The sequence below is a fragment of the Bos mutus genome, chromosome 13 (assembly GCF_027580195.1).
Source record: "Bos mutus isolate GX-2022 chromosome 13, NWIPB_WYAK_1.1, whole genome shotgun sequence".
Classification (NCBI taxonomy): domain Eukaryota; kingdom Metazoa; phylum Chordata; class Mammalia; order Artiodactyla; family Bovidae; genus Bos; species Bos mutus.
Window position 1 is genome coordinate 60772615 of NC_091629.1, and position 12869 is coordinate 60785483.

At 41.7% G+C, this 12869-nt stretch overlaps 1 protein-coding gene across 1 annotated transcript; it reads left to right on the forward strand.

Moving 5' to 3' along the window:
* The first annotated feature begins 963 nt into the window (after positions 1 to 963).
* LOC102279133 (lysozyme-like protein 1) lies at positions 964 to 12279 on the forward strand. Its single transcript, XM_005889393.3, has 4 exons — positions 964 to 1102; positions 1593 to 1751; positions 11333 to 11411; positions 12210 to 12279. Exons 1-4 carry the CDS (start codon positions 964 to 966, stop codon positions 12277 to 12279), a joined length of 447 nt encoding a protein of 148 aa, XP_005889455.1.
* Positions 12280 to 12869: the final 590 nt, after the last annotated feature.

Below are 12869 nucleotides of genomic sequence, written 5' to 3' on the forward strand. Positions count from 1 at the left end.
TCTTTCTGGACATCAGTAAAGGAAGGTTGATTCCCTTCCTTGCCAGGTCCCGGGAGCTTAGCATTTACTAGAAAGTAGCACGTAGAATGTGAGAGTTGGACTGTGAAGAAGGCTGAGCGCCGAAGAATTGATGCTTTTGAATTGTGGTGTTGGAGAAGACTCTTGAGAGTCCCATGGACTGCAAGGAGATCCAACCAGTCCATTCTGAAGGAGATCAGCCCTGGGATTTCTTTGGAGGGAATGATGCTAAAGCTGAAACTCCAGTACTTTGGCCACCTCATGCGAAGAGTTGACTCATTGGAAAAGACTCTGATGCTAGGAGGGATTGGGGGCAGGAGGAGAAGGGGACGACAGAGGATGAGATGGCTGGATGGCATCACTGACTCGATGGACATGAGTTTGAGTGAACTCCCGGAGTTGGTGTTGGACAGGGAGGCCTGGTGTGCTGAGATTCATGGGGTCGCAAAGAGTCAGACACGACTGAGCGACTGAACTGAACTGAGCATGTAGAATGGCTTCCTAGGTGTCACTAGTGGTAAAGAATCTGCCTGCCAATGCAGGAAACTTAGAGACTCGGGTTTGATCCCTGGGTTGGTAAGATCCCCTGGAAGAGGGCATGGCAACCCACTTCAGTATTCTTGACTGGAGAATCCCTTGGACAGAGGAGCCTGGTGGGCCACCGTCCATGGGGTCACAGAGTTGGACGTGACTGAAGTAACTGAACACACACGCACAATCATGTAGAAAGTTTTAGAGAGCCTGCAATCGTTCCTTCCCTGTACTATGTACTGTTGGCACTTGGGTTTTCCCTGATGCTGGTTCTCAGTGTTTACAAGTGACAGGACACATTCAGGCTGGCAGATTTGGAAGTTCTTGTTGGCGAGAAACTTTCTTGGGAATCAAGCAGGGTTGTCTGATGTGGTCTCTTATTTTTGACAGGTTCTGCCTTCAACAGGCCTGAGGATGAAGGCTGCTGGTATTTTGGCCCTGATGGGCTGCCTGGTCACAGTCGTTGAGCCCAAAGTCTACACTCGATGTAAACTGGCAAAAATATTTTCGAGGGCCAGCCTGGACAATTACCGAGGCTTTAGCCTTGGAAACTGTGAGATTTCTCCCTTCCTGTTCTCTTCCTGCCCTTTAACTCTTCCTTGAGATGTCAAAGGCCCCTCCCATATCCACTTCTTTTGGCTTCCAGCCTGTCCTTGCTCTGCCCCACCAGCGACGGCTGCTGGCTATTCACATGTCCTCCCCAACTGCTCTCCAGAGCTTCCCTCCCCCTCCCTGCCCCTCCTGTCCTCACTCCCGGAGTCCTGTGTGATTGACATCAGCAAGGGAAGGAGAAAACAGCCCCTCTTGCTGGCATTGCAAGGGGCAGACCTGATACTTAGTCTGGTCCAGGGTCAGCTGCTGACTAGGTGTGCCACCCTGCCCAGCCTGTGCCTCTCAGGTGTGCTACCTGCCCTGACACTCCCCAGGGCGTGTCGGGAGCAAAGCATCGGTGTAATACCTATAAGGGAACTCTCCCCTAAGAGCAGGTAGGAGGAAACGATGAATTTCTTTTATTGACACTCCTGGCTTTTTTTCCCCTCTAGGGATCTGCATGGCCTACTATGAGAGCCACTACAACACCACGGCTCAGACCCAACTGGAGGACGGAAGCACCGACTATGGCATCTTTCAGATAAACAGCGACACGTGGTGCAGAAGTACAAAGCTACAAGAGAAAAACCGCTGTCACGTGGCCTGCTCAGGTAGGCTTTTGATTCCGCAAATATCATCCTTAGGAACAGACAGGAAAGCTAACCATGGAGTATCTACCCATCTTCTGCTTTAACCAAAATTTGGAAGTTCAGATGTGCAAGTGGGTCTGTAAATAAATTATTATAAATTATTCAAGAGTTTCCCAAAGTGGCACTCACAACCTTGTGGTCAACTTGTCCAAAGATGGTTTATTCCATCCAGGGTTTATTCCATCCAGCACAAAAACAGGGGCCTGGACAAACGACCTGACTACACTTCCATGCATAGAGAGGTTAAATATGTTCGTTAAGAAGGAGAAAGATGTTTGCTAGCTGCTTTCCATAAGCAATCCACTCAAAAGATGCAGTTGAAGCTTCTTTATACAGAATGAGACAAATTCACTTCACACAGCACTTCTTCAACAGTAGAAATGATGCTAGAATTTATTTCTAAGTCTTTCTCTTTAATCACTCAGGAAATATATGTGGGCATAGAATTGAGCATAGCAGGACTCTTCAGACATGAATTCTGGTGTTAAGAATGCTTATACAAAGTTATATAAATGACTGTAAACAGGTGTGAGCTGCAGAGGAAAGAGATGTTATTAATAAAGTCATGGGAAGCTTTATAGACATCATGATATTTTATTTAATATTTGGAAGATAGATAAGATTTGGAAATTCAAGGATAGAGAAGTGTTATTCCAGTTAAGGAGAACAAAAAAGCAAAAACGTGCATAAAATATAACAGGACATGTGGTTGGAAAGTTTGATGACTACCTGACCATGAAGGGCCTTGGACCCAAGCTGAGGAGAGTGCACTGATTTCTGCCCACACTAGGAAATCAGAATGGGTCAGTGGCATTGCTTCAGAAAAATGAATATGCAAGCTGGATATGAGAGATTAAAGAAGAGACAATTTAATTGCCCCTCCAATTGTTGAGGTGAGAAATAAACAGACCAGAATGATGGTCATGGCTGGCAGTATAGAGAAGAACATGCAAGAGACAGCAGTAGAAGGATGAAGCAAAGTAAATGACGGTCTTGTTTGCTCACCTGTAGAATGCAAACCCCATGAGGGCAGGAGTTCTAGTTCAATCACTGATGCATTCTCAATGCCTAGAATGCTCCCTGGCCATTGGAGCTCAAGAAATATTCATTGACTAAATCAATGGAGGGAAGGTCAAAAGACTGAAGACAAGGAGCCATAAAATATTCTCCAGCAAATTCCTTAAGAGCAGGAAATAAATTTTTAATTTCTCGTAGACATGCACAAGATAATCAGTAACCAAGTGTGAATGTATGAATGACCGCACACTGTGTTAATTTACCTAATAAATTAGTAGTCCCTGCCCCTACTTTACTGTGGAATGCTCACTACCTCCTGAGGCCAACCACTCAATTTTTGGTCAGCCTTTATTTTAGAACATTCTTTTGTTGAGCCAAAATCCATCTCCTCATAGTGTTCTCCCATTAATGCTGGTTTCTCCTTCTGGATTTATTAAAAACCAATTTTCTCTGTTTTATACATTGTTGTTGTTCAGTTGCTTAGTTTTGTCCGACTCTTTGTGACCCCATGGACTGTAGCATGCCAGTTTCCTCTGTCCTCCACTATCTCCTGCAGTTTGCTCAAATTCATGCCCATCGAGTCGGTGATGCTATCTAACCATCTTATCTTCTGCTGCCCCCTTCTCCTTTTGCCTTCAACTTATCAAATGTTTGAAAATGATGATTAGGAGGTACTTCTCATCTCCAAATCTTATCTCCCAGACTAAAACATTTAATACCTTCACTTTTCTACAGATAGGACTTTTAAAAACCCTCCCCTTCCTGGTTAATCTCATTAGCATACCCTATGAGCTTGCCACTAGAGTCTTCCAGTTAAATATGGCGGTCGGATGTGTAAATACTGTTCCAAGCTGAAAGTGAGAGGACTAATGGTGACTAATTTAGCAATTAGAGAAATCTGAATCCTAAGCTGACCGTGGGAAAGCCAAAAAGCAACCACAGGATCCCAAAAGAGCTCAGAAATCAGCAACATCAGCTACTTCCAGAAACTGGGCTGAAGGCAGGCTAAAAACGGTATGATTAATTGGAAAGTCAGTTAAACAGCAGCTGACTCATCTCCTGATTCCATTCATCTATTGACTGTGCCTCCCAACCCTGGCAAGTTACTGGAGCTCTCTTGGACAGAATAGGTAGAAATTCTCTCATTGAGGAACCTCACCAACCTTTGAGTGTGAGAGCTCCATCCTAAGAGGGAGTCAAGTTCCTGTAGTTCCAGTTACCTCCCTCCACTCTGATCCCTGAACGATGGCAGCCAGCCTAGTCTTTCCAGAAGAGAAGACCCTAGTCTAGGGAATCCAGACAGAGGAAAAGGAAAACTAGATTCTGAGTGGGGGCTTCCCAGTGAACAAACTAGCTAGATCTCCCTCAGTGAGATGCACAGTTGAAAATCCCCACCTCTCTACTGGATTCCTAATCAGCTATTTTTTTTTTTTTTTTTAGCATCCTTCTCTTAAATAAGTGCAGCTAACTAGAAATCTGCCAATGACTAGACTTCATAGGCTGTCACTGGCATGAGAAAATGAGACCATCACCAACAACAAAAACCAGATAAAAGTAATTTGTTGAAAGCAGAGATATACAGCAAAATGAAAACAACTATTATTAATATCTTTGGTATATTTAATTTAGAATGAATTTCTTATAGACAGCATATAATTGAATGCTGCTTTTAGAGCTTGTCCAACAATCTCTGCTTTTTCACAGGAATGTTTAGATCAGGGATCTTTTTATGAAAGGAATAAATAATAAATAATTTATGTTTTGTGAGCCATATAGTCTCTTTTGTAATTATTCAACTTGTCATACAGCACAAAAGCAGCCACAGACAGTATAGAAATGAATAGGCATCATTGTGTTCTAATAAAACTTTATGTACAAAAATGGAGGGTGGGTCTGTGGGCCATAGTTTGTGCTGAACTTTGATTTAGATTATTTATATTTAATGTAATTGCTGATATGATTACTTTAAAATCCACCATGTTGTTATTTGTTTCCTATTTGTTCCATCTACCCATCTACTCTTGGTTTATTTTTCCTGACTTTTGGATTAAGTGAATATTTTCCAGTATTTGATTTTATTTCTATCACTGGCTTTTTAAGTATATGTGTGCATGCTTAATTAGTCTCTCAGTTGTGTCTGACTCTTTGCGACCCCATGGACTGTAGCCCTCCAGGCCCCTCTGTCCATGAAATTTCCCAGGCAAGAATTCTGGTGTGGGTAGCCATTCCCTTCTCCAGGGGATCTTCCAAATCCAGGGATCAAACTCGGGTCTCCTGCATTGCAGACTAATTCTCTACCATCTGAGCCACCAGGAAAGCCCTTATTAACTTTATTTCTGTTTTATTTTTAGCATATCTTCTAGGGTTTACAATATGCATCACTTTCTACCTCCAAATAACATTATGCCACTTCACATATAATAAAGTTGACACTTGAACAAGGTATTACTAAAGCCTACCATTGACTAGAACCCTTACCAACAGCATAAACAGATGATTAACACATATTTTGTATATGTATTATATACTGTATTCTTACAATAGAGTAAGTTAGAGAAAAAAACATTATTAAGAAAATGATAAGGAAGAGAAAATACATTTACTCTATCATATGTATTGATTCTGTAAGCTTATATCACCTGTTTGTAAGATGAATTATCTGTCAGTACCCACATCAATTTTGTTTTAGATATTTTAGATGATACAAAACACTGTAGATGTTATATATATTACTAACACTGGACTATCTATTACTATCTTTTCATTACTAAAATGAAAAGATAATGTGAAAAAGGAATTCATATTTATAGGTATAATGATTCATGCATTAATAACCAAGAAGCAACAATATGATCACTTTATGATTGCCTAGTGCCATCAATACAATTGCCTCACAATAGCCCAGCCTATACTCTAATGAATGGTTAGAAAATTTTTATGGCATGCAGTATTGCAGTCATATTCATAATAAAGTATTGGAAGCATTGTTGCATTTTTAAATGAGAGAAAGAGACATACTGTACGGTGATTTAATTCTCTGAAGGCAAAGTTATAAAACAGGAAGGGAGCTAAAGTGAAAGTTGCTCAGTTGTGTCTGACTCTTTGTGACCCCATGGACTGTAGCTCTCCAGACTTCTCTGTCCATGGGACTCTCCAGACAAGGATACTGGAGTGGGTAGCTGTTCCCTTCCCCAGGGGATCTTCCCAACCCAGGGACTGAACCCAGGTCTCTAGCACTGCAGGCAGATTCTTTATCGTCTGAGCCACTAGGGAAGCCCAGGGAAGCTTACACATTGTTAGTTTTATATTAAATAATCACTCACCTTGTGCCTATTAAGGATAGACTAGTGCCTACACAAGAGAAGGGAACAACAGAGGATGAGATGTTTGGATGGCATCACCAACTCAATGCACATGAGTCTGAGTGAGCTCTGGAAGTTGGTGATGGACAGGGAAGCCTAGGCGTGCTGCAGTCCATGGGGTCACAAAGAGTTGGACACAACTAAGCGACTGAACTAAACTGAGTGCCTACATATATTTTATGCATTTATGACATATCTAACTATTAATTTTTGATATTTCTAGGCTATGTGGTTTACAAGTGTTTTCAAACTGTCACAAATCTCAAAAAAAATGTTTCCAATATATTCACTGAAAAAAAAATCCAAACCAATGTTTTTCAAGGATCTGCTGCATAAGAATTTTATACTATTGTGGTTCAATTTTACCCATCATGTCTTCTGTGCTAAGTTGTCATCCTTTTTACTTCCACATGTTATACACTTCACAATGCTTTTAAAAAATAATTTTATTTATTTATTTTTGGCTGTGCTGGGTCTTTGTTGCTGTGTGGTCTTTTTCTCTAGTGGCAGCAAACAGAGGTTACTCTAGTTATGCTCAGGCTTCTCATTGTGGTGGCTTCTCTTGTTTTGGAGCATGGGCTCTAGGGCGTATGGGCTTCAGTAGTTGTAGTCATGGGCTCAGAAGTTGTGGTCCCCGGGCTCTGGAGCACAGGTTCAGTAGCTGTGGCACATGCGCTTGGTTACTCCAAAGCATGTAGGGTATTCCCAGACCGGCGATTAAACCCGTGTCTCTTGCATTGGCAGGCGGATTCTTTACCATTGAGCCACCAGGGAAGCGTGATGTATGCATTTCTACATACATTACATGCATGCTCTACACCTCACAACATGTATAGACACAGTAAATTTTTTATTATTTTTGCTTTTAATGACTAACTTTTAAGTAAAATGTTCAGATGAGAAGGATCTCTTTACATTTACCATAATATTTATCATTTGGGGCTTTCCGGGTGGTTCATTCGGAGAAGGCAGTGGCACCCCCTCCAGTACTCTTGCCTGGAAAATCCCATGGACAGAGGAGCCCAGTAGGCTCCAGTCCATGGGGTTGTGAAGAGTCAGACACGACTGAGCGACTTCACTTTCACTTTTCACTTTCATGCATTGGAGAAGGAAGGGGCAACCCACTCCAGTGTTCTTGCCTGGAGAATCCCAGGGACGGGGGAGGCTGGTGGGTTGCCGTCTATGGGGTCGCACAGAGTCGGACACTGTGTGGACTGAAGAGACTTAGCAGCAGCAGCAGGTGGTTCAGTGGTAAAGAATCCACCTACCAATGCAAGAGGCTCAGATTCTATCCCTGGGTTGGGAAGATGCCCTGGAGAAGGAAATGGTAACCCACTCCAGCATTCTTGCCTGGAAAATTCCATGAACAGAGGATCCTGGCGTGCCGCAGTCCATGGGGTCACAAGAGTCAGATACGACTGAGCACACACACATTTACCAATTACAACATTCTCTATACCTTTGGTGCCTTCGTTTGGACACACAGTTAAGGGCTATTTCCTTTCAGCCTAAAGAACATCCTTGAACAATTTCCTGGAGTAGAATTCTTCTAGGAAGCATCTTCCTGCTTTTGTGTGTCTGAAAATGTCTATATTGCATTTTCTTCTATAAGAGATATTTTCTACATATATAAAACTCTAAGCTGACAGATGGAGAAGGAAATGACACCCCATTCCAGTATTATTGCCTGGAAAATCCCATAGACGGAGGAGCCTGGTAGGCTTCAGTCCATGGACACAACTGAGCGACTTCACTTTCACTTTCAAGCTGACATATTTTTCTCCCAGTTTACTAAATATGTCCATTATCTTCTGCTTGACTTGTTTATTATGAGAAATCAGTGATTTTCTCACTTGAGTTCCCTATGTGTATCATGTCCTTTTTCTCCATCCCCTTTTACAATTTCTTCATCAACAATATCTAGCAATTTGATCACAAATGCCTATTTTTTCATGTTTATTTTGCTTGATATTCACTAAAATTTTGGATCCCTGAGTGAATAATGTTTAAACGTTCTCCTTCTAAGAGTCTAATAACACATATCCTAGATCATTTTTGTATTTGCACTGGTCACCGAGACTCTTCTTTTTTTTTCAGAACTTTTCCCTTTCTGTGTTTTATTTTCAATCATTTTATGTTCAAGATCTCTGATCATTTTTGTGCAGTGCCTGATCTATTAAATTCAGCAACTGAATGTTTCATTTCAGATATTGTATTTTTTCAATGCCAGGTAATTATATTATTTCTTTCATTTGATTGATGTTTTCCTATAAGTCCTTGTTATCAATAAACATATTTATAAGCACTGTTTTAAATTTCTTATCTAATTCAATCATCTCTGTCATTTCTAGGTCTTTCTTCTGGCTGTGAATTATGTTTTTATACCTTTTTGTACATTTGATCAATTTTTTACTGGATACTAGACTGCGTGTATATTACATTGTTGAGTGTCTGGATTATGCTGTGTTCCTTTAAGGATTATTGAAGTTCATCTTGGCAAGTAGTTAATTCTGGTCCGGTACATTCTGGAGCAGTCTTTATGGGAGGGCTCGTGCAGCCTTACTATCAAGGTATTTATCTATAGCATCTCTTGAATAAACAAGGGCTCAGCAAAATCTTTCTCCTCTGGCCAGTAACAGATCACGACTCCCCAAGTGAGCCCTGCAATTGCTGAGGTTCCTGGTAGCAGTTTTCTGCTTACTCTCATGGAGTTTTTCAGTCAAAGACTCAGAGGTCTCTCTCTGCAGAGTTCTGGCACAGTCCTGGGTGGCTCCTTCCTCACAGGGGCCCCTCTCCACAAATTCCAACTGTCTTGGCCTCTGATCTCTACTTACATTGCCTTAGCCTGCCTGGATTCTACCTTTGTGGTCTGGAAAGTGCCTCTGGGCAGAAAGTCACAGCAATCCCAAGGCTCACCTCATCTGGTTTCTATCCCTCAAAGATTCTGCATTCATTCCCTATTGTCTAGCTGTCTAGCTGTTACAGTAGGAGAGAAAATCTCTAGTGCATCATGGCCAAGCTTGACTTTATGTGCAGTTTACTAACTGAATATTGTCCAATGAACAATTATTGAAATGTGGGCTAAATTTATATTTATTTGCAAGACAACAGTGGATTCTCAGAAATTAAAATGTTAGATGGCTTATAGTTAGAGGTGAAGGATCAGTCATATCTGTTTTCTCATAAAAAGAGCTTGGGATTTTTAGGGAAAGCTTTAAAATAGAAAACAGGATGTTGGTTTTATATCCTAATCACCCTCCATGACTGTCTTCCCCCAGCCTCAGGCCAGAGAGGCTATAATTAGGGACAATGTCATTCTGTCCCATGGATTACAGAAGTAGGGCTATTCGTCATGGAAACCTGGAAACAAGCTAGCATTGGGGTGTGTGTGCAACGTAGGTGGCATCTCATGTGTGTACAAAATACACGCACTTCATGCCCATCTACTGAAGCTAGTCCTCTTCTCAATCCCAGACCAGACCATGTGCCTCAAATTACTGTCAACCTTCCCCAAATTATTTGGACATAGTATTTTTTATATAGAGATATAAATATATCTATGTATATACACACACATGCATATAATAATATAATAGCCATTTTTGTTTCCCTCCAATAACTTAGTCCTTATTAAAATAGACTTTAAGGAAGCAGTCATTGCCTTCTATACCTAGTATAGCCCACCTATATTAATCTCTGTTTCTCCTACCAGCCTGGTATCTGAGTTGGCTGTTGCTACTTCAGAAAGGACAAGGAGATGTAAATTTTGGGGTTTTGCAGAACTCCACCAAATAGAATTGGTTGTTTTTTGTGTAGATTGTTGCTGTTTTCTGTTGTTGGATGGGGGAGAATAAAAGATTCTCTTGAATGATGTTTGATATTCAACAGAACCCTCTCCTTATCCATGTGTGACTAAACAGAATTGTCTATTTGAACACTGAGCAGAAGCCACTGTTGGCTCAGGTCCTTGTACATACGTGCTCCCTGGGCTCATTTCTGCCCCTTTGCTGCCCCACTGTGGTGATTTCACTGTGTTTCCACATTTTAGCCCAGAGCCAGGTTCTTTATTCCCCCGCCCCCTACCCCTTTAATATATTTTCCTAAAGAAATTCACGCTTCCATGCAACTTGTTGTTGTTTGTTTTTTGGTATTTGCAAAACATCTTACTTGGACAACAAAATGGTAGAACACAGTGGGACGTTGACAGACACTCTCCATGAATTGCACAGCCTGGGCCTGCAGCACCCACCCTTCCCACCGACCTGTGCACGGCGTCTCCAGACTAGCAACCCGCTTCACCCCCAGTGGGAGCCTTGCTCTCTGTGTGCAGGTCTAGCAGAACATCCTCTGCAGATCGCAGCTACAGTCTCCCCTGCCCACTGCTGCTTCCCCCCATTCTTCTACAGGTGTGGATCCCTAACAAAAACACCTTGCACCCCAAACTCACCTCCATATATACTTCTGGAGAACGCAACCTGAAACAGAAATGACGTTGGGCTTTTTTGTTTATTTGCCTTTTCCTGTCATATTCGTGTTGAGAAGGATTTTGAGGTCACTTCTGGTGAAGTGATATGAATTAATACAGTTTCAGTTGAAAGATTTGTTATGTCTGAAAGCCATAGAAAAAGTAATAAAGGCAAAGGTTTCACATAAAGCTTAAAGTTTTCTTCATGTGAAAAATATTTTGGGTATAAAAAAAAGTTTAATGCACAAAACAGAAAGCTACAATAAATGGAAGTTTAATCATTACCTATAAGGAGATCTTACATGCCAAATTAACATGAGTAAAGAAAACACTACTGTCCTGTCCAGCTTTTATGTTTCTTTAGGACAGAAACATTTTCCTATTGTGTTTTACCTAAACACATTTCCAAAAAAAATTTTTCCTATTGTGTTTTCCCTAAACACACTTCCAAAAGCCCTTCAGGGCTGGTCTATTCCTCTGTCAAAGAGTCCTAAACTTCAAGATGTGGATGGCCTAGAAACAAAAACAATCTTTTCTTTGTGAAGAAGTGGAACAACAACAACAAAAAGGAGACAGCTCATAGTTCTTCCAACCCTCTTGCTCCAAAATGCAGTGAGAAAAGTGAAGAAAATCTGATTTGGGCTTCCCCTCCTCTAACAGCAAATTCTCAGCTAACCCTCTACTGCTCTCTCTTACAGCCTTGATGACTGATGACCTCACGGATGCAATTATCTGTGCCAAGAAAATTGTTAAAGAAACGGATGGCATGAACTACTGGTAAGAGTCTCCTTGGGAGACAAGCTGACATGGGTGAAACCCTTTGTGTGTGTGTTCATCAAAGCTGCAGGAGATGGGAACAAGTTCCCCTCTGCAGAGTGGTCCAGCAATTTCCACTTGACCTCATCTATGTCATCCTCCATTGCTGTGTGGGTATGCAGTGAACATGGGATTAGTATGGGGGGTAGAGGGTTAGGGAGTCAGAATTATTTGCAATTGCTTTTCATATCAAGATGTTCCAAACAATGAAGAGAGGGCTGTTTTCTCATGTGAACTGGAGAGCATCAGTGAAGACAATACACCAGAAGAAAAAGCTCGAGCTTGCTCTAAATTTGGATAAGATTCGGGAAGTCAGTGGCAGTGAGAGGAAAATAACCATGTCGGTTACATGAGAAATTGACAGGAAACTTCCCCAGGTTGTGTGTGAGCTATGGCTTAGCCAGTGCCCACTGGCTCTCTGCGGCTGTGTTTTCTTGTGAACATCGCTGATTGGGTCACTCACTTGCAGAACCCAAATTTTAAGAGATGTGGATGTTTAACTAAATGCCCCATCCTTATAAAAGTTGTTTGCTTGTTGCTGAGGCTCATATAGACTAGGAGAAAACCAGGGAGAGGGAAGTCTTAAGGCAAAAAAGATGGAGTCTTTAGATCAGGACTTGGATCAGGACCAGAAACAAATGACACTAAACGCTGGGCACTGCTGGTTAAGTGGGTTACTTGTCTATATGGTTTTTGAGCCTCAGAGCATTTGGGCTGTCACACTTTGCTCTGTTGTTCCTTCTTCCCTCTCCTCCCCAGGCAAGGCTGGAAGAAGAACTGTGAGGGCAGAGACCTGTCTGAGTGGAAAAAGGGATGTGAGGTTTCATGAACTGGACAGTATCAAGGATGCTTCATGACAGGCCCTAGTGAGAGTGGTCATGTCATCTTCTCCTCCATCCTCCTGATGGTCCTTCTCAAAGTTGGAGAGCGAAAGTTAAGGTATATTTTTAAGGAAATAAATATTTCCATTTAAATGTCTTGACTTCACCCTGACTCAGTTTCAATGATGTCATAATAGCACAAGGTTAAGACTTGAAAAGTAACCTATAAAATGTTCTAGTCCTAGGAGAAAAAAACTTCTCTTCTTTATGGCTGCATATTTTAAAAATACAATTCCCGGGTCCAGGGGAACACTAGAGGAATGACAGTAGTTTGCTGACCCCTGTCCTGGAGCATTGAGTCCTTCTCCTCGTCATTGGATGTATAGCCCTTTCTCAGCTCAACTGTCCTGGAGAGAATGTTCCCACTTCCTCCAGGCAGTTGTGAGAGACATTCTAATGGGACCAAATACTGAAGTTGCAGCTCTTAGCTCCAGTGTTCCCCATGTATTCCAACATCCATTTAAGTTTAATCTATCAAAAACCCTGGTGACTCAAACAGTAAAGAATCCACCTGCAATGCAGGAGACCTGGGTTCGAT